At 38.4% G+C, this 23003-nt stretch overlaps 1 protein-coding gene across 3 annotated transcripts in view; it reads left to right on the top strand.

Moving 5' to 3' along the window:
- CGNL1 (cingulin like 1) overlaps positions 1-23003 on the top strand; it is a 71174-nt gene that overhangs the window by 12936 nt on the left and 35235 nt on the right. For 2 of the 3 annotated variants that reach the window (XM_049812658.1, XM_049812657.1), the window contains exons 2-9: positions 3188-3247; positions 4015-5620; positions 6148-6242; positions 7182-7275; positions 8300-8401; positions 9118-9266; positions 9768-9903; positions 11876-12088. In XM_049812658.1, the coding sequence (XP_049668615.1) occupies positions 4034-5620; positions 6148-6242; positions 7182-7275; positions 8300-8401; positions 9118-9266; positions 9768-9903; positions 11876-12088 (2376 nt within the window). In that variant the 5' untranslated portion in view covers positions 3188-3247; positions 4015-4033. The remainder of the gene's footprint in view (positions 1-3187; positions 3248-4014; positions 5621-6147; positions 6243-7181; positions 7276-8299; positions 8402-9117; positions 9267-9767; positions 9904-11875; positions 12089-23003) is intronic. The other variant, XM_049812659.1, reaches the window with a different exon arrangement.

Genomic DNA, 23003 nt, shown 5'->3' with positions numbered 1-23003 from the left:
TAAAGAAGATTAAAACTGGACAGTTGTAGCTGTCAGTGCCCCCAGCTGTCAGCTCGTCTACTGTATCAGATGTCAGAATTTTAATTGTTAATAGTATGGAACACAAGGCTGATTGTGTTTACCTGAGTATGGCAGTCTGCAAATTTTTGTGGCTGAGGTGTATACTCAACCATCAGAGTTTTCAGGTGTTCTCATTTTTGACATAGTGACATCCTTAAGAGGAGTGGGGCGGGCAGACAGGAAAGGAACAGATTCAGTCCTCATATCTTAATCTATTGCTTTAAGCCTGCTAAAGCCTGATGCCAACTGTACAATGTGTGTGTAGAAATATGACTGTAACTGTAATTAAACAATTAACATCATTAGAGGGTTTAGGTTTTCATCAGAAAGGCTGTGTGTGAGGAAAACCAGCAATGCTTTTTTAAATTTAAAAATGTTTAGAATATTGCAAAACCAGTGTTCTTGTGTATTGTAAAATAACTTTTTGATATTATGAAGTTCATGGGAGTATTATCCACTGTGGCTTGACATCCTATAAAATAGCAACTCTAAGTAAAGCCCTCAAATATTTGAATGGTAGGGCCAGCTGTCTTATTTTCTTGTAGATGCAATGGGGATTTATATATATATATTTTTTTCACAGTTCCAGGAAGAGAAAATCTTTTATTTAAAGAATTGTTGGTTTAGCATTTTGGTTTCTACAAGGTTTTATCCTTCTGTATAGTAAAATCAAGTGTTTTATTAGCATAATGCACATGAAGAAGACAAATACACTTATTTCTTTATAGTTTTAGAGACAAATTAAATACATTAATGGTTAATTTAAGGTAGGCTATTAACCAAAGTACTGTTTTCACTATACACTAGGGGTTTTGGTGTTTTGTGGTTGTTTTTGAGGGGTTTGGGATTGGGTTTTTTGTTTGTTTTTTTTCTGGTTATTTAATATTTTTAGCAACTTTGCAACATATTTGAAAGCACAGCTTTTGCAGTCACATTTGAATTTGACATATTGTAATTTATTGCTTATCTATTCTTTATGCTGATTGATGTGAATCTTTTTTTTTAAGTTTTAGGTTTCTTTTTATTGACCACTTTTTCTTGTGTTTGTTAATAGTTGCCACTATTGGCAAATTCAGCCGAACTTTACTCTTTTTATAGGTCTGCTAATACATACTTTAAAGTGTAGTGTAAATTTTCATATATTAAGTAATTCATCTAAATTTATTGGTGGCATTTCTAATCTTGCTAGAATTGCTGCGGGGAGAGCCTTTTTAAAGACATTCACGTATTAATCTACTGTGGATGTATGCTACCAGCTATGTCATGGGTTTTTTTCATTTACATGGTTACATGCAAATATGCCATGAGTGATTCTAACTTACTCGGAGTAGTATCAGCACACTGTATTCTGCAAACTAGATTTCTTTTTATAAAGTTAGAGTTTTGAATAATTTGTGTTTTCTGAAACTGTTGAGACGCTTTAAACAATTGCTTGCTCTCTAGGAGATACCGAATTTTGTTGATTTTTTTCATGGGCTGTTTGAAGTCTCTTTGTTAGTAATTTTCAGTTACAACATCATGTCTTGTTAACACTTTTTCTCTAGACAGTCATGCAGATTTGATTTAGCAGTCTGAGAAACTTTATTTCAGAATTTTTATTTTGCTAAAACTTAAAATTATTTTTTATTATTTCATTACCTACCCATAGTAGTAACTTCAGGTCAACATCATATAATATAACAGTAATAAAAAAATGGAAAGCATAAAAGCTTCAAAATGTTTACTTTATTTGAAAACAACTTTTGAACTTTTAAAAAGACTTCCTTTTTGTTGCCTTAAGCAAACAAAGAATGATTTTGAGACACTGATGAATGTAGCTGACCCACTCAACAGTTTAAGGAACAGAGTGGAGAGCCTGGTTTCTTTCCTACCTCCAGCAACCATTCATTAGCTTAGTGTGGTCTCGTTCCTTTGCAGTGTATATTCTAAGTTATAACTCTGTACAGTGCTATCTCTTTCTCCTTTGCTTTCTCAGCCACCAGCAGCGGAGCTCAGAAGCTGATTTCAGTGCCCTGGTCAAAAACCCACTAAATCAGTGACCATTGACTCTGGGTGATTATAATTGGCTTCTGCCAATTATATTTTATATTATATTTTTACTTTGTCATTTTTGTCTCAGCTTATACATTGAAACAGTGTAATAAATGTGAGATGTTATGAGTATTCAGAAAAGAAGGTAAAAAAAGTATGGAGAAATACATAGAATGGAGGCCCAAGATAGTGAAGTGTATTCGTCCTTGCTCTTTCCTTCCATTGTTCTTGGTCCTTCGTTTTTCCACCTCCCTTAGTCTTCTCTGGCTCATCTTTGCTTTTCCCTTGTTCTGTTTCTCTTTCTACTCCATGAGGTCTTAAATGGAGATCAAATTTGTGGTGTCTGTTTACTTCCCTTTACTAAGGGAACTTAACCCCAGAGTTAATTTTGGTGAATTTAACTTGTTCACAGAATCTTTTAATATCTAACGAAGACTTTGACAGTGAGACTGCTTTTTTTTTTTCATTAAAACAATCACTTGATATCTAGCATTGTATTTGGAGAAACGTATGCTGATTACTTCAGATGAAGCAAGCCTGCTGTTGAGGAGGAGCTGGAGTTGGTTTTCAGGGAGAAGAGTAGATTTTTTTGAGGGGAGCTGTCCTGCTAGAAGGAAGATTTGGGTGGAAACTAGCATACTATGAATATTGAACCAAACTTTTTAGTTTACTGTCAGGAAAAAATGATAATTCTGCTGTTGATTGGAGTATTTGAGGGAGATGTTCCGTGCCGAGATACGCAGGAGGGTGAAACTGGCTTGCAGAGGTTTGCTTTTCCTTGAGACATCCTGTTTTTGTGTCCTCTTGATGACTATTCACTGTCGTTTAGTGATCTTGGTATTGTCAGACTTCAGTAATGACTCAACCTTCCACCTCAGTTCTAAAGTTTATTCCCTCCAGGTTTTGCATCAGTCTGACAGAGTCTTGTGTTCCATTCTTTTATAGACACAGCTCTTACTGCCACTGCCTTGCCTCTGCCACTAGACAGTTGGCTCATAATATGCAACAGACAGTAAAGTAAAACTACCCACAAAACCAGCTCTTACAGAAAGAAAGAATGGTATTTAACATTAAAAGTGCATTTATTGTTTTCTAGAACTGTAACAGTTTTGGCACATATAGGCTAGAGTCAGCATTCCTGTTGCTACTGAAAAAGGTACTATCAGCCTTGGAAATACTAGCAGTATTTTTCCATTTCTGTTGCTCAGCAAAGTATCTGTTTTAAAATAGCAACCGGAGTTTTTTGAACAAGCCCACAGTTGGGGGATTGTTAAATTAATCTGTAGGGAAGTTTATTATTATGGATGACAATGAGATAATAAATGAAAAAAGTTTATTTTCAGATGTCTTTGCAAACAAATGTTGAAAACCAGGTACATAAAAGCGCAACTCAAAGGTATGAGGATATCGACCTTCCTTGCAGTGCTTTACTTACCTAAAACTCTTAACCTAAAACTGCCTGGTTGTATTTTGCTCTTCTGGGTTTATGTTTAAATGTTAATATGGCTGGCTATAAAATGATCATTGATTTGTGAAGGGTACAGTCTTTCAGTAAATAGAGTGGAGATAACCAAAATAAAAGCTGCTTTGACTCAAAAAAAAAATTATACTAGAATTACTTATATTTGAAGTAATTTGATTTCAAAGCAACTAGCACCAACTCTGTGTAGGTAATCTTAACCGTTGTTATTTCTTAACGTTTACAGTCATAAACCAACATTACATTGATCCAGAATCAGTCAGTCAGACGTTTGTCTTTGTATCACAATGCATTTGCTTTGAGCATTGTATAGCTTGTATATTGATTTCTCTGCATATTACTGTTAGTCTTCATAGTTACATTGAATGGTGGAATAAAGTAATTAATGAAATAATTGGAAGTATTTAAAACAATGACATTTCTGTAATTTTTCTTCTATTCAGCTATAATCCTTTGATAATCATGGAGCCATATTTTGCTGGATTTAAGCACGTGCAGCAGGAGTATGAACTCACTCTTGAACTTGCAAGTGAGGAGACTCAAAAAACTAGAAATGCACAAAATTCTAGGACAGGTTCTTATGGTGTCAGTATTAGAGTCCAAGGAATTGATGGACATCCTTACATAGTACTAAACAATACGGAAGGATGTTTGTCAGAAAATCCTCCTCCTTTTGGAAAAGAACAGCAAGTAATTTCTCAGACTGTAAGCAAGCAAGCTACAGACTCCAATACTGCTTTTAAGTTGGAGGACAAAAATGGTGAACACACTAAGTTTCCTGGAACACAGCACATGCAACCCTGTATGCTTAAAAGCCTAAAGATAACCAGTCTGGATGAAAAGGAAAATGGAGTATCAGATTTTAAAGATGGAACAATGAAATCCTCCAATTTGTTGAACTTTCAAAGACATCCTGAACTTTTACAGCCTTATGATCCTGAAAAAAATAACTTGAACTTGGATAATTACCAGTCTTCTGTGTGCAGTAAATCTGAATCTTTTGTGGATGAAAAAACTGAAGCAAAGCCTTGGATTTCCTCATCTAAGGTACTGTCCCTACAAAAAACAAATACATATATTTCAGAGCCAACCAAAGCAAATTCAAAAAAGGTGTATTTGAATAGGTCATTAGAAGTAGAAGACCAAAATAAGCAGCTGTTGGATTGTCCCAGTAGCATGATCGGCCTCAACAAAGTGTGTGTTTCAGAATCATTTTCATCTGCAGGAGGATCCCCATGTGTTAGTCCCACTGCTTATCCAGAGACAAGAAAACCTAGACCAGATGTTCTTCCCTTCCGCAGACAAGATTCAGCTGGGCCAGTATTGGATGACTCACGAAGATCATCGTCCTCATCAGCTACTCCCACTTCTGCAAATTCCTTATACAGATTTTTACTTGATGACCAAGAGTATGCCATCTATGCAGACAACGTCAATCGGCATGAAAACAGAAGATACATCCCATTTTTGCCTGGAACTGGCCGTGATATTGACACTGGTTCACTTCCAGGAGTAGATCAGCTAATTGAAAAGTTTGATAAGAAAGTTGATCCTCACAGAAGAGGTAGGTCAGGAAAAAGGAATAGAATTAATCCAGATGATCGTAAAAGATCAAGAAGCGTTGATAGTGCCTTGTCATTAGGGCTTGATGTAAATTCAGATTATTTAGATGAATTCAGTAAAAGCTTGGGTAAGTCAACTGAGCACTTGCTGAGACCATCTAAAGTTTGCCTTTACAAGCAGTTAGCCAGAGATCAAAAGTCACCTTCCAGAGAGATGAAGATTTCTGCTCGAAGTATTGGAAAACTGCAAATGCCTGATAAAGCCACTCAGAGCAGCAATTTCAATTCTTTGCAATACCATAAACAAAATGGAGCTGATACCAAGAGCTTGATGTTCAGGTCGTCTACACTCCCAGGACAGAATAAAAGAGAGGAAGTTAGAACAGTTACTTCTACTTTGTTGTTGCCAAACCGAATCACAATTCCATCTGATTCAGGAGCCAAGATGATTTCTGCAAAAACATTTTCATCCGTCCCTAATATACAGGTAATTTTGAATTTACTCTTTAAGTTGTGTTTTGCACTCTAGCGTACTAAAACTGTTATACTGTTAAATGCATATTTTTCTGCTCTTCATTAGAACAGTCTCCTAGCACACAATACTTCCAAATGGGATAGCAGAATTGTTCTGGAGAAATATAAATGCAAAAATTACTCCTGTAGTTGCATGTGTAGAAAATGTGGTTTGTAAACCAGCTTGTTCTTGAATGGTTGAAGGTAGATGGTGGAGCCAAAGAAGATCATTGTAAATGATGTTATAATGATTCTTAACCATAAATGCACAAAAGTGGACTACTGAAATGTATGTAACTCCATGCAAAATTATGTTTTCTTTCTTTTGGTGTGGAGTACACTTTATTCTTGCAGTAAGCCAAAACTCCAATGGATCTTTGTGAACTTTAGGTCCACAGTACATAAATGTTTTCATAATAGAATAGAGAATGTCAGTTGTACAGGTTGTATTTAAAATCCTCATAGAATTATATTTTTTGTCATTTTATCTTGTCCTTTTAGGCAACTCCTGATCTCTTAAAAGGCCAGCAAGATCTTGCACAGCAAACGAATGAAGAGACTGCTAAACAGATACTTTACAATTACCTTAAGGAAGGGTTAGTAAATGTAGCTAACTTTCAGAGAGGAGACTTTTCTCAATGTTTATTTTCTATTACATTTAAAATGTGAAACTGTAAAATCAAAGCTATAATTAAACAAAATGTCTGTTTTATAATTCTGTATCTCAGCTGTGTCCTTTAAGGCATTATAGGATCTCAAAATACCCAGGCAATCAGGACTTACATAAGGTATTGTACAGCATTTGATTAAATGTACTTGAAATTTGTGAATCAGAATATGTTTTGTCTTGTTAAATACTTCTGGAGTTAAACTTCATGTGATATGGAGCTTCATGAAGAATTCAAATCATACCTCATGCGAGTTTAAGCTTGTGGATTTTTTAAACAACAGAAAAGTGTTGTTTCTTAAGGTTTGACAGAAGCTTCTCTTGTTGCTGTGTGCATTTAATCCTTTGTCCATCTGTAACTCTTTTACTTGGTATTTTCCAATGATAACTTTATTGAAAGATGAAGGAAGGAGAAATGAATTAAAATACACATGATGCACTTAAATTTCTTTGCATTCCTGATGTAGCAGGTTCTGGGAGCTGTTGAAGTGTTATTTTATGGTGCAGTAGTTGGGACTTGAAAAACCTAGTACTAATTACTCCTAATTTCAGTATGTTTGAATAATATACATGCTGAATACCTGTCCTTCCACAGCTATAGTCTTGTAGAAGACAGTTGCAATTAAAAGAGTTCAGTGATTATTTTTTTTATTCTTTAAAATTTTTTTTAGAAAAAAATTGGATTATTAACAGCCTCTTTTTAAAGTGTTTAATGAAATCATACTTAAGATAATTTCTGACTGGTTCATATTATTTTTATTTTTTTTAATGTTGGTGATTTCCAATAGTTTGGACATTCTTAATTTGTTTTGATGTTAACAAAATAGTACCTTTGATCATATCATTGTATACTTGTACTGTGTTTTAGAAGTGCTGATAATGATGATGCGACAAAGAGGAAAGTCAACTTGGTTTTTGAGAAAATTCAGACTTTAAAGTCAAGAGCTGCTGGAAAGACGCAGGTAAACAGGGTTTTTTTGGCTTGTTTTGTAGTGATACAGTGTTCAAACAGGGCTTTAAAAATTTGAATCCCCTTACTGACTTCAATTAGACTATTCTTGTAGTCCCTCAGTAGTATAGCTTAATTTTAATCATGCACTGAGGTGACTTATGGGAAATCTATTTGTTAAGAATTAAAAAAGAATGTAAAGGAATCTACCACAAGAGCTACATTTTGCTTCTACATTTTAGGAGACAGATGCAAACTTAATGTGAACATCAAAAGGTTGCTGGATCAAAGAAAAAGCTAACATATGTAGCTTTAAAAAATAATGGTGGAGTATCTTCTCGTTATAGTGATATAAATAGATATCTAAGTGGAGAGAGTATTTTAATTTAATTGTAATTTAGAAAAGCAGTAATCTATGATATTGTTTAAAAGCCATATTACAATAATAGCATTTGACAATCTACCTACTGAAGTTTTTGTTTCCTGCTACATGGTGCACTGTTTTTTCAGTTCTAAAGCAAAGTGAAGAAATGCCCAGTTGTTGCAGTGATGGCATAAGAAGAATTAAAAGCTTACTTTTGATGATTATTTTATCCTGGGCTATAATTAGTGAAAATGAAAATATAAAGCACATCTTAAGAAATTACCAAAAAACAGTGTTTGAAAATCTGTCTTGACATATAAGCATGTGTGCCTTTTATGTCCATTTTGTGTAATTGGTGGTATCTCAGTCAAATTTGGCCCCAAGTACTTGTGATTTAATTCATATGTTGCCTAATTTGAATTTTTCTTTAGCTTTGTATATTTTCTGTATTATTGGCAACATGCCTTGAGCAATTACCAAGGAGTTTTATGAAAATCAAATCATGGTTCCTTTGAAAACATTAGCTTGGCTTGACCCATATGAAAAGTCTCTGGTGAGCTCAGGCAGTTGATGCTACACTTTATTAGCCTTGCTTGTAGCTTTACTTTAGATTTTAAAAAACAGTTGTCAAAGAATATCTTGGCTTTTTGGGAACAAATATCTCTAATTGTAGGTTTTGGATTCTTCAGCTGAAGTAAAAGCATTGGTGGAACAAAAAGCAGAACTTGAAAGGAAAGTGGAAGAATTAGAGAAAAAACTGGATCTAGAAATTAGGGTATGGTGCTTCGTTACTATAAAGCTTTTGCCTATTTCAAATATACTTTTCTAAGTAAGTGACAACTGAATCTTTTTTGCTTCATATTGTTTTTATTGCAGATATACCTGTGGTTTTACAGACGACTTTTTGTTTTAAGTGTAGTTGCTCATAGTGTTGTTATCATTTTTAAGAAATCTCTTTCTTCTTAGTATTTGAGAAGTTTGAAACAGTGAATAAAAAAGTTAGGCACATGCACATAAAATTTCCTAGGTATCTGCAGAGGTAAATGTTAATCTGTTGACTGTGGTGAGACAGACATGGAGTGAGAGACTCACTGTATTACTCATGTAGCTGCTGTTTATTAATTACAGCATTATTTTTGCAGTGCTGAATTCAAAGTAATTAAGTACAGCCATGCTCTGAAGACATGAGAACAACAGCTTAGCATCTTTCAGTTTGCATTTTGAGTCTGTGTTAAGAATCAATGTACTTGAAACTGATTAGATAGTACTGAGGAGACTTCACTTCTCACATTTCTAATAAAAATTGAAAAGCAGTGCTTTGTGTGTTTTAATAAACATTCCAAGCTTTAAATATTCATAAATTAATAAGGACTTCTACAAGTGAAAAATACCAAAGTCTTGAAATGGCTTCTTTCATATAATAAAAAAGAGCCTTTAATTTATTTATGATTAGTCTATTATCTTGCTTAACTTTTGGTGTACAAAATTCAGAATCAGCAAAATTCCAAAGAAGAGATTGATGCTACACAAGCAAGCCTGAAAGATCTTCAGTTGCAACTTGATGAAAGTATATGTGAAAAAGAAGCCTTAAAAAAGCAGCTGGAAGAAAGTGAGAAGGAACTCAGGCAAAACCTAGAGGAGTGAGTTAATTCTAGAAAAGTTATTCATTGGAATTTGTACCTTTTCTTAAACCTTTTAGATTAAAAGTACCTGTGTCTTCAGAATATGTTAAGGGAATCAGACAGTGACATTTGTTACTGTAGGAAATGTTTCTACCATTCAGAAGAGGCATGTTTTTAGAATATCTGGAAGAGAAAGATTGCTGAATTTATAGTCTTCCTCTTAGTGCAAATTGCTTTTAATATTTCATGGTCATAATACATAGTTCAACTCTTTAAGGAAACACTTGAATACTTTAGTCAAGAACATAGTACCAGGTTTGAAATAAAATACAAATTTCAACTTAAATATCTACTTTAGAGTTCTCATTTTTACCCCTCTGACATTTTGATTTTCTGCCTCATTATATCCCATTCCCTTGTGGGGAACATGGGAATAGATACTTGTATCTTTTTAGTACTTGAAAGAACAAATTAGTATTTTTACAAATTAAAAAATCCTGTCTGATTTTTCCTGTTGAGGCTTTTTCAAGTGAAGATGGAGCAGGAACACCACCAGACTGAGATCAGAGATCTTCAAGACCAGCTCTCTGAGATGCATGATGAACTGGATAATGCCAAACATACTGATGAAGGGGAAAAAGAGGTTCTGATTGAGGTTAGTTATAAAGTACCAGAAGAAGGATGAAAAAGTCAGAAGAATTGCATGAAAAGTGGGAACTAAGGTACAGGTAGAAGAAATACATGCCTTAGCTTTTCCCATTCTTTCAGTCCAAGATGGTATACCATTATTAGATGACCTAAGAAAGCATGTTATAATAACTACATTAACACTAAAAGGAATACAAAGTACAAGTACCATTGGTTTATAGAATAGGAGAACAAATAACATAATGCTTGAGGGACAGCTGAGTCCTATTAGCAGATAATCATCTCAGTTTTAACAATTAGATAGGATTTTGGGTCAGAACAGGGAAGATCAGTTTAAAGAAGGTGTACGTATTAGCAAGGCCAGGTGAGATTCAACTAAGAAAATTAAAAGAACTCACCAAAGCAGTCTCAAAATTGTTGACTCTCTATTGATGGGACCAGGGAGAGAAGAGAAGGGATAGAGTCTGAAGAGGAACAAAAGAGTTACGGGTTTTCTGTCACCTTGGGATGAAAGAGGAATTGGCTGTAGCCCTGGTTATAGTAATATACTGATGATGAAATAGAGAATACGGCTTATTAAATTTGTTGATAAGGGTGTGTAAGAGCATCAGTGTATAATGGTTCAAAAGGAAGATTAGAATTCAGAATTATCTTAATACTTTGTAATACCGAAACGATTAACTTTGCTTAATACTAGTGCAAAGAACTAGCTTAAGAAATGAAAGCTGAATAAATAGGGAGCAAAAGCATAGACAATAGATCACAGGAATATTAAAGATGTTTCTATGCAAGACATGCTGAGTAGAATAACTACCTTATTTTGTGTAGGTGAGATTTGATTACTCTCTTAAATTACTGTTTTAAATCTCAGGCACTGCAGTTGAAAGTTGTACATAAGTAGGCCAATATCTGGAATGATGGTGATAGTACTGAAAAACATTACCTCTGAAGAAGGACTTGAATCTGAATGGAGGAGTGAGGGAAGAGTCAAAAGCACATCTTATATAATGTTGCTGTAAAGGAGATAGTGATCAATTTTTCTATGTTGTGTGTGGATAGAGTAAGAAATGAGAGACTTGGCTGCGGAGATTTAAAGTAAGCATTGTAAACATTTTCTGTCAGTATGGATAATTAAATAGTGGAACATGGCCATCTGGGATGGTAGTAGAATCCCTTTCGTTGTAGGCTTTGAAGGACAGAATAGATGATGTATGTCAGGAATGGTTTAGATGTACTGATCCTGCTTCAGTGCAAGGGGAGTTTACATTCTTTTTGAAAGTGCAATTATTCACAACTTGAGAAATACCAAATTAGATATTTCTTGAAGCTGTACATTTTTGATTGTTGCTGTTATTTTATTCTGTGTTTGTATACATGCATGTATGTATTTATTCTTCAGATGCACTGACTGCCCACTTCCTTCCCAGCAATTTGGAGAGGGGAAATGACTTCTAGGGTGAACATGGTGGGAGGAGGAAGGGTGTAAAGGCATGGACTCAGTTGGGAAGCACTTGTTTTGTCTTCAGCACTTGCAGAAGCAACTTTCTTTATTCTTTCCAGCAGAAAAGACAACAAGGAATTATCATTGGGTTCACTTCTCTTGCAGTGTGGGGGAAAAAAGGTTTTTCTTCTTATCTACCTCTTTGCTACAGAAGGTAGGACTGGGGGAGTTATTAAATTACAACTTTAGTTTGACTCCTGCTTTATTTACAGACAGCATAACATACACCATCAAAATCTTTTCATAGTTCTACAGCATCAGATACGTTGACCCATTACATAAAACATAGCTATATGTTCTACATCTAATACTCTTAGGATTTAGTAAATTTTTAGTTTACTATAAAAGCTGCAAAAAATACATTGGTGTGAAGTTGGCCTTGGGGAGCTTGCATTTATATGCTTTCCTTCTCTGAAACACAAACTGAACATCCATTGGAGCTATTTGTCATGCAATCGTGTTTAATTTTGTTCTTTAGGAGCTGATGCAAATGAAGCAGGATCTGCAAGAATTATTAATTGCAAAAGATCAACAAGAAGAGATTTTGAGAAAGAGAGAAAGAGAGCTTACAGCTTTAAAAGGAGCACTAAAAGAAGAAGTATCTAGCCATGACATGGAGATGGATAAACTTAAAGAGCAACATGATAAAGAATTGCTCAATCTACAGCAAAGCCTGGAGAAAGCTACAGAGGTGAAATAAGTGATTACAATTAATATCTATGGAAAAATCATACCTCTCACAGATGTTGTGTGCTAGACGCTTTCAGATACTGCTATTTTCTTGGCAAAATAAATAGGTAAAGATTTGGGCTAGGAGATTATTAGCTGCTGAGAATAGGTTTTATTTCATACACTTACATAACGTTTTGATTGTTTGTCACAGCTGAAGTTGTGGCCCTTTCTTCAAGCAGTTATTTACTACGTTTGCTTCATCGCAAACTTTGAGCGAGAATAGATGGAAGTATAGTACAGAGGACTGTTTGCTTGTCTTGGGTTAAATGGAATCACTGAAACCTTGAGGATGCCCTGAAGAGTGCCAGTGTGCTTTGCCAGTGATGCTGTTGAAATTACAGTTTTGGAGCTTCTAGGAGTTCTCTGCAGTTCTTTGCAGCCCACTGTTCCTACCTTCAGCTCCTTGTGTCACATCCTGTTCCCCTGTTAACGTTGTCCCACCTTGTCCCTTCAACTACTTACTACTAGGTTTTTTTGTTTTATTTTGTGTCCTTTTCATTTACTGAGCTTATCTTGTTTACTGAACGGTCAAATGAGTGCCAGCAGAAGGGAAACAGCAGGGATTGGGTGTCTGGAAGCAGACAGGAGGAAAACAGAACTGAAGGAATGCCTCTTTCAGCATCAGCAGAAGGTTTTTGTGAGGGAGAGAATGGGAACAGTTTGCAGATGTGCATATCTGTTACTGTTTTCCAAAAGATGTCCTTTCTGAAGTTATCTTTGCAGAGACAGCAGGTAGGAATTTATTGAAAGACTTTTTTTGTAAGGGGACAGATCGCATAAAATTTTGAGCATTATTTTCACAATGACAGTAATTTGTGTCTTTTTGGTATCCCCTTTCCTCATTTTATTTCTGTTAAATATTTGAGAAAATTTCTACAGACAAACTGTGCTTGACCAATTTAAGTCAAAATTGTAGGCCCCCATTTTGCTTAGAAATATCCGTCCTAATTTATATCTTTTACCTACACCTCATTGGTGTTAGGTGAGTTACAGTTATCCTACTCGTTATGGCTGAAAACATGATGTAGATCTGAATTAAAATTAAGCTTGAAACTTGAAAGAAGTTTCCAAAGCTTTATATGCTTTATAAGCAAAATAGGAGCACATATGGAAGATGCTGGATAGATATTGTATGACTGAGTTCTGATAAAGACTATTCTTTTAAAGGACTGTTTTTAAATGTGCAGTTTTCTTCAGTGGTTAGAAAAGTTTAAATACACTGATTTGTTTATGCAGCCTAGGACTTCCACTTGCAATTGCTTGGCTTTGCTTAAATGTGTTGTTTCTCTTTGTTTACATCATCATGAAGGTATTTGATGCATCTGAGCTGCTTGAGCTGAATTATTTTTTTTCCTTGAGAGAAAAGTAGAACATTTAAATTATTTTTTATTATACAGTAATTGTAGTGACAGCTTAACCTCAGTGAACCATCTTTCAAAGTTACTGCATGGTAATTTACTGTATTTCAATTATGGAACTGTAATTACAACTGACAAGAAATGAAAGAGTAGTCTGTTTGGCATAACAATAAGAGTCTGGGAAATGGCTCTATGATTGGGTTGCTGTGGCTTAGAGATAGTTATAAATAGCATTTATTTACTTACATGACATAGTCTATCTAATAGTAAATTTAATAAGATGTTCAAAAGTGAAATTTAATTAATTAATGTTGCTCTAAGCACCAGTTCTGCTCTTCCAATTTTACTTCAAGTGATTTTTGTTGATTTTATTTTAAGTAAAACTTTTAAAATGCCTAATTGGAAGGTGGTTGTCTTTGTGTTTTTTTTTTTTTTAAATCTTGCTAGTATTAGTACCCTTAATGATTTTTTTGAAGCCCAGCATTATCTCTATGCCTGCTGGCTGAGATTAGTTGCTGAGTTTGATATATCATCTATCAGGAAAGTATAACCAGTCTCTGCAGGGAGTTAGATGAGTGACCTGCTGTGATCTTACGTATGATGTTAATTATTGGGTTTACAATTAATCTCAAATACCCAACAGTGTGTGTCAAGATCATGTTTTATAAAACTGAAGCTGCTTGACCTGTTAAATTATAGTTTTTATATCATTGCAAGCTGGAAAGATTCATACTGGATGGTGGGATACAAGAAATTTACATCAAAGATTGGTGGAAAGGGCCATTCTGTTGTATTTAATGAGGAAAATGAGTGTGTAAATGCTGTAATAGTGGTTTGTCATACAGAAAATATGCATAATGATGTTTGATAGATCAGGGTGTATCAGAGTCTGTATGTACAAGGTTGGTTGTTCTTAGGTTGCTTCTATATCATCCAACTTGGTACACTGAATAAAGGTGTTTTGTGATATGTATTAGGCCGAAAAGGAAGTTTTTGCAGGGAGAAAAAAAAGAAATTTTTGTGCCACTGTTAAATCAACAGATTTATTCAGCTGCTGGAGACGTCAGATAGGTTGGCAAGTAATGTGCAGTATACTTAGTCTGTGTGATTAGAATGCCACATAGATCTGTTTTGCAATCATGTTAGAAACATACTCAAGGTTTTCTGATGGGAGAATAGAGTGGGGTTATTTGTCATGTGTGATTCTGTTCTCATCATGCTCACTGCTGTGGTGGTAGGTTGGGTTTCGTTTTGGTTTTTTCGTTGGTTTTTTTATGTCGTGGTTTCAGCCCAGCCGGTAACAGAGGACCACGCAGCCGCTCGCTCACTCCTCTGCCCCCCTCCGGTGGGATGGGGAGGAGACGGAGGAGAGAAAAGAAAAAGAAACTGGAACCTCGAGGGTTTAGGTAAAGGCAGTTTACTGGGACAAACACAAAGAAATTACAACAACAACAACGGCACTAATGAAAAAGTATACAAAAAGAATGATGCACAGTGCAACTGCTCACCACCCGGGACCTGGTGCTCTGCCATTTCCCCCACCGAAAAACAGAGACCATCCCCCGGCCCGCTCCCCATTTATATACTGAGCATGATGTCCCATGGTATGGAATAGCTCCTTGGCTAGTTCAGGTCAGCTGCCCCGGCTATGCCCCCACCTCCCAGGTTCCTGTAAAATTTAACTCTATCCCAGCTGAACCCAGGATATTTTAAAATAGAGATTTTTATATAAAGCCACAGATATTAAGATATTAATTTTCTTTGCTACAGTTTACCTTTTTAAATTAATTTTTGTGTTATGTCTTTTACTTGTGGTGGTCTTGAGATGGCTGTGATTGTTCTTAACTTCATTGCTTGTTTATTAAGACTGCCATAAAATTTTCTCTTCAAGGCCCAGAATAGTGTTCTGGGCAGTGGCATGGGACACAGGGTATGTTTCCAGCCATCCAGTGGTCGCTTCCACTATTGTAAGCACATGGTACTTGCCTTGGCGTGTTCGTGGGAGTGTGATATAGTCAATCTGCCAGGCCTCCCACTGTTTATATTTCAGCCATCGCCCTCCATGCGACAGGGGTTTTTGCTGCTTGGCTTGCTTAATTGCAGCACATGTTTCACATTCATTGATGACCTGTGCGATAGTGTCCATGATCAAGTCCACCCCTTGATCTCGAGCTCATCTATAGGTTGCATCTCTTCCCTGATGGCCTGAGGTATCGTGGGCCCACTGAGCCATAAATAGCTCACCCCTACGTTGCCAGTCCAGGTCCACCTGAGACACTTCAATTTTGGTGGTTTGATCTGCCTGCTGGTTGTTTTGATGTTCTTCAGTGGCTCGACTCTTGGGTACATGAGCATCTACGTGACGTACTTTTACCACTAGCTTCTCTATCTGAACAGTGATATCTTGCCACAGTGCGGCAGCCCAGATGGGTTTACCTCTGCGCTGCCAGTTGCCCTTCTTCCATTGCTGTAGCCACCCCCATAGGGCATTTGCCACCATCCATGAGTCAGTATAGCGATAGAGCACTGGCCACTTTTCTCTTTCAGCAATGTCTAACGCTAGCTGGATGGCTTTCACCTCTGCAAACTGACTCGATTCACCTTCTCCTTCAGCAGTTTCTGCGACTAGTCGTGTAGGACTCCATACAGCAGCCTTCCACCTCCGATGTTTTCCCACAATGCGACAGCACCCATCAGTGAACAGGGCATATTGCCTTTCATTTTCTGGCAGTTTATTATACAGCAGGGCCTCTTCAGCCCGTGTCACCTCCTCCTCTGGCGACATTCCAAAATCTTTGCCTTCTGGCCAGTCCGTGATCACTTCTAACATTCCTGGGCGACTGCGGTTTCCTATGCGAGCTCGCTGTGTGATCAGTGCAATCCACTTACTCCACGTGGCGTCAGTCGCGTGATGTGTAGAGGAAACTTTCCCTTTGAACATCCAGCCCAGCACTGGCAGTCAGGGTTCTAAGAAGAGCTGTGTTTCAGTACCAGCCACTTCTGAGGCGGCTCGAACTCCTTCATATGCTGCCAAGATCTCTTTTTCAGTTGGAGTATAGCGAGCCTCGAATCCTCGATACCCCCGACTCCAAAACTCCAGAGGTCGGCCTCGGGTCTCCCCAGGTGCTTTCTGCCAAAGGCTCCAGGTAGGGTCGTTCTCCCCAGCTGCAGTGTAGAGCACATTTTTAATATCTTGTCCTGTCCGGACTGGCCCAAGAGCTACTGCATGAACAATCTCCCGCTTAATTTGTCTAAAGGCTTGTCGTTGCTCAGGCCCCCATTTAAAATCGTTCTTCTTCTGAGTAACTTGGTAGAGAGGGCTTACAATTTGACTGTAATTTGGAATATGCATTCTCCAAAAACCCACAACACCTAAGAAAGCCTGTGTTTCCTTTTTATTAGTCAGTGAGGACATAGCTGCTATTTTGTTGATCACATCCGCAGGGATCTGACGACGCCCATCTCGCCATTTTACTCCTAAGAACTGGATCTCCTGCGCAGGTCCCTTGACCTTACTTTCTTTTATGGCAAAATCAGCCTTCAAAAGGATTTGGATTATTTTCTTCCCTTTCTCAGAAACTTCTTCTGCCGTGTTGCCCCATACGATAATGTCATCAATATATTGCAGGTGCTCTGGAGCTTCACCTTTATCTAGTGCAGCCTGGATCAGTCCATGGCAAATGGTGGGGCTGTGTTTCCACCCCTGGGGCAGTTGATTCCAGGTGTACTGGATGCCCCTCCAAGTGAAAGCGAACTGAGGCCTGCACTCCATTGCCAAAGGAATGGAGAAAAATGCATTAGCAATGTCAATTGTGGCATACCTCTTAGCTGCCTTTGATTCCAGTTCATATTGAAGCTCTAACATATCTGGTACAGCAGCGCTCAGCGGTGGCGTGACTTCATTCAGCCCACGTTAATCTACTGTTAGTCTCCATTCCCCATTAGATTTCCGCACGGGCCATATGGGACTATTAAAGGGTGAGTGAGTCTTGCTGATCACTCCTTGGCTCTCCAATTGACAAATCAGCTTATGGATGGGGATCAGGGAGTCTTGGTTGGTGCAATATTGCCACCGGTGCACCGTCGTGGTAGCAGTTGGCACCTGTTGTTCTTCAACCTTCAGCAACCCCACAACCGAAGGGTCTTGGGAGAGACCCGGCAGGGTAGACAGCTGTACAATCTTCTCCGTCTCCAATGCAGCTATACCAAAGGCCCAACGGTACCCTTTTGGGTCCTTGAAATACCGCCCCCCCCCCCCCCCCCCCCCCCGAGATAATCTATACCAAGGATGCACGGGGCCTCTGGGCCAGTCACAATGGGGTGTTTATGCCACTCATTCCCGGTTAGACTCATTTCAGCTTCCAACACGGTTTAGCTCTTGGGATCCCCCTGTCACACCAGAGATACAGATCGGTTCTGCCCCTTTATAACTTGATGGCATTAGGGTACATTGTGCACCAGTGTCTACTAGAGCCTTATATTCCTGTGGGTCTGATGTGCCAGGCCATCGAATCCACACTGTCCAGTAGACTCGGTTGTCCCTCTCCTCCACCTGGCTGGAGGCAGGGCCCCTGTAATCCTGGTTAGAATATCCGTTACTCACTTTCTGCACACATGAATCAGAAGACCCTTCAAGGGGATCAGAAATAAGATCAGCCCATCTACTGCGTCTGGGGGACTGCTCACGGAAAACTGGAGCAGCAGTTTTCCAAGAAGAATTCTCTTTTCTGGTTGCTCTTTCTCGCAACTCCTGTACTTGTGCATCCAAGACTGAGGTGGGTTTTCCATCCCACTTCCTCATGTCCTCTCCATGGTCACGCAGGTAAAACCACAGGTTAGCCCGTCGTGTGTACTTTCTCTCTCCTCTCTCTTGGGCAGAGGAATGCTTACTCCCAATAACTGCGATGCGGACCTGTACAGGTGAGGAAGAGGACAGATCCACTTTGAATTGCTGGAACTCTCGGGACAATTCCTCTACAGCTGAGACACAGGCCCGTAGGGAGGAAGAGAGACTTCCTTCGTATTGCCGGAGTTGGACAGCCAATTCATCCACCGTTTGTCCATAGCCTTCTTTCCAGGACATTACTGCCAATGAGTTGGCATAGGTTGGTGGTGCATTTCGTAGAAACTTCCGCCACGTGGGTTGTGTGCATTGGACTTCATCTGGATCTGTGGGTGACTGTGCATTTTCTGGATCATTATAAATCACCTCCAGCACGGCTAATTCTCTCAGGTACTGGATACCTCTCTCCATGGTGGTCCACTTGCCATGGTGACATGTAACTTCATCCCTGAAGGGGTATCTTTCCTTTACACCTAACAGAAGTCGCCTCCAAAGGCTGAGGACTTGTGTTTTTCTCCCAATCGCCTTGTCGATGCCCCCTTCTCTAGACAGAGATCCCAACTGCTTAGCTTCCTTACCCTCTAATTCCACACTACTAGCCCCACTATCCCAGCATTGGAGCAGCCAGGTAACAGTGTGCTCACCTGGGTGGCGGCTAAAATCTTTTTGCATGTCACGCAACTCACTCATGGATAGAGATCGGGTAATTATTTCAGGTTCTGCCTCTTCCTCCTGTTCTCTTGATGACCCTGGTTCATCTTCATCTCTCATTAAGTGAACTGATTTCTTTGTGTGTTTCTTTTTCTGTACAGGGGCGACTGATACTGGCACAGGTTGGTTCTCTGGTTTAGCTGCAGTATCTGTCACCGGGGTAGGGGCAGCCACGGTGCCTGTTGTCGGGGGAGGGGCAGCCACAGTGCCTGTTGTCCTGTTTTCCATCTTTCCCCCTGAGGGTGCTGCATAATAACAAGCAGTGTTTGGTAGATACTGGCCAGTGCCCAGCACAGTGCAGTGAGTTGTATGTCTTTGGCATAGCCACAGCATTTGTCTTTCAAATATTCTACCACTTCATGAGGGTTCTGTAGTTGTTCGGGAGTGAACTTCCGAGTCACTGGAGATGAGAAGTTCTCTAGATACCTGCCCACATCCTCCCACATGCCGTGCCACCCATGAATATCCAGCTTTGGGACAGATCTCTGAGTGGTACTCTTAAAGAGCCTTTTTGTAGCCCTACACAAGACCTGAAAAATATTCAGGAGGCATAGCACTAACAGCACACTGGCTTGTGCATCCCAAGGATGTTCAAAATTCTCGAAAGCTGTTGTAATTAGTCAGAAGGAGAAAAGGGAGGCGAACGGATGGGGGGAAGTATCCCCCCCTAACTTCCCCATGGATGGGGTGTAATTACCAATAAAATCCGACAGAAGGTGCCCAAAGTATGGAATTGATATCACTGCCTCATACAGATACCAGCTTAACCTCATGACCAGTGATGTAATCATTTCACAAGTCGACATTGCCCAGTACAGCAAAACGATAATCCCAGTCACTCCCAGAGATGAGATACGCAACTACAGGCAATACATAGAGCTTATAAGAGCTTACAAAACGCCACCATGTAAACAAATGAAACAACATTGTGACTAACATGTATTTATCTAAGAAATGCTTTTGACAAATTTGTTTCAACATGCTCTGGCCAGATCTGTCGTTATCTCAACCCTTCGTGCCCCACGTTGGGCGCCAAAAAGGACTGTCGTGGTTTCAGCCCAGCCGGTAACAGAGGACCACGCAGCCGCTCGCTCACTCCTCTGCCCCCCTCCGGTGGGATGGGGAGGAGACGGAGGAGAGAAAAGAAAAAGAAACTGGAACCTCGAGGGTTTAGGTAAAGGCAGTTTACTGGGACAAACACAAAGAAATTACAACAACAACAACGGCACTAATGAAAAAGTATACAAAAAGAATGATGCACAGTGCAACTGCTCACCACCCGGGACCTGGTGCTCCGCCACTTCCCCCACCGAAAAACAGAGACCATCCCCCGGCCCGCTCCCCATTTATGTACTGAGCATGATGTCCCATGGTATGGAATAGCTCCTTGGCTAGTTCAGGTCAGCTGCCCCGGCTATGCCCCCACCTCCCAGGTTCCTGTAAAATTTAACTCTATCCCAGCTGAACCCAGGATATTTTAGAATAGAGATTTTTATATAAAGCCACAGATATTAAGATATTAATTTTCTTTGCTACAGTTTACCTTTTTAAATTAATTTTTTGTGTTATGTCTTTTACTTGTGGTGGTCTTGAGATGGCTGTGATTGTTCTTAACTTCATTGCTTGTTTATTAAGACTGAGACCAGACTCTTCCCGTTTAATGATAGTAAAAGTGTTACTCTTCCATAACATACCTCTGTGGGGTAATAATTGCCTTTAATAATAAATGAGAAAATTCATGTCTTTCTAATTAAAAATGGATTTCTCCATAACTGCAAGTGTTAGAGCAGAAATGAATATGAATCCTTTCCTGGTTTTAAATGTAGTATGAAAATTTATATTATTTAATCTGTTCCTACAACACAACAGGCCAGAATTGTACTACGTGGCCATGAGTGCTCTGTCACTGTAGATGAAGTGCTACTATTTCAGTAAGATTTGGAAATAGCTTTTGGAATGTAATACTGTAGGTAAAAGGTTGTAGCAAATTGCAACTAATACTGTTCAAATTCCACTGAAATTGTATCAGCTTGGAAGTACAGTTGCAAACTGCACAGCACTGTCAAATTTGTCTGTTTTGAGAGGCAGTCTGCACAAATTATGTTGTTTAGAAAAAGCTGTAATCATCACATTATGAAGAGGCTTATCTCAGCCTGACCTTGACTGATTTATTCAGGGTTCATCGTACTTCTGACCTTGTCCTCAAAATGATAAAACAGACACTCAGGTTTAGAAGCTGATTCATTTATCAACACATTCTTATGCAATGAAGCTTGTGGTCATGTGAGCTTTAACTGCCACGTATGTGTTAAGGCATGTGATATGATTAAAAAGAAGGAATTTTACCAGAGCGAGTGGTAGCGACAGCAGAAGACAGTGGTTACCTTCTGCACATGTTATAAACTAAAAGTATACTCCTTTAAAATAAGAAAGTAATATAAAATTTTGAACATTGTAGATGAGAAGAAGCTTTGGGTTTGTTTCTGGATTTTTTCCCTATCTGTATGAAGTGATTGTGAATTTAGGTGAATCTAACACAGAGCTGTAAAGAACTTCGAAATGCAAGTGAATATTGAATCTTTTTCTACCTAACCTGATAATATGGTATTTCTTCTTCAAAGCTAATAAAAATCTCCCACATAGAGCAGAAGCTTAACAAAAACTAGCTTAAGCATTGTAAATGATATTGATACATACTGTGCGCGCCTTTTTTGTAGAAATGGCTTGGCATATATTTTTTACATGTAAAATGTATAAGTTTAGTATATTCCAAGAACCTATTTTGGAGTAATGCTGTACAAACACCAGACAGTGGTCACCCAAGTTACTCAGGGTAAAGTGAAGAAGTAACTGATTGTGAAGCATCACAGAGACACTTTAGTATGTAAAGTGATAGACAAATTGAATATATATAACTGTAAAATTATATATATGGAGAAAACCAATAGGATCCCAACTAACTTGTGCCACTCTAAGGTGAAATCTTGGGGTTATAATAAATAGCTCTATAAAAACATTGTCTTGATAGCAGTAAAAGAAACAAATTATATGATAAGAATTACTTGGGTATAAGAACAACATTATGCCCTTGTGTACATACATCCATAACATCTGAATCTGCATCCTGAATGCTATGTCTGAGTGTAGTCCATTCACCTCAAAGAAGATATACAATAATTGGAAAAGGTTTAGAGAAGATGAACCAGGATTTCAGATGCCACTGGTGAGTTTTTTCTTTCCTCTGCTTGCCTGAGGCAGCGTTTGCCATGTTGAAATAACACTTTTTTTGTTTCAATGGTAGAAGCTGATTGGTAACTGATCTAAACTGTATACAGACTCAAAGAATAATGGAGTGACTGGTCCAAGTCAATGTTTCCTCTTTCATGACCTGCCCCCTCTCCCCTTTTCATTTTCTGCTCTCCTTTACCAGCCTTCTAAAAGCCCAGTATGTTTTTTATTGATTTCCAGTGTGGTCCTACAAACACGGAGTTGGGGAAAGAGAAGGAGGGTGCACAGACGGAAGCGTGATGGCGGAAGGAAGGCTGCAGGCATTCCTTAAATAGACATTGTTACTGGAAACACATATTTTAGAACTGTATATGGAAAATCTGGGAGACAGATTTGATTTGTTTTTCTGTAAGTGTCTGTTCTGAGCATGGAAAGGAAGTTGTTTGGTAATGGCATCGTGCATGTTTTTAGCCACCCATTATACGAAATACCAAACAAATTATGGAATATTAGCTGTGTTGTCAACAAGAATAATAAACATGCCTCCAAAGCACACTGAAAATGTAACTTGGTGACTTTGTCTTTGGTGCTAAAGTAAGCTTTTTAAGTTCCAGCTCCTCTGGTCTTTCATTTCCATGCAATTTACTCCTGCATTTGTTTAGTGGGGACATGTGTGTGTTTGGACACAGGCAGTACCATGGCACTACAACTGAGTGGGTTTTACACTGTGTGTA

Source organism: Accipiter gentilis, chromosome 10 (assembly GCF_929443795.1).
Source record: "Accipiter gentilis chromosome 10, bAccGen1.1, whole genome shotgun sequence".
NCBI classification, from domain to species: Eukaryota; Metazoa; Chordata; class Aves; order Accipitriformes; family Accipitridae; genus Astur; species Astur gentilis.
Note: the sequence above shows the minus strand (reverse complement) of the source record. Positions and strands in the feature narration are given on the sequence as shown.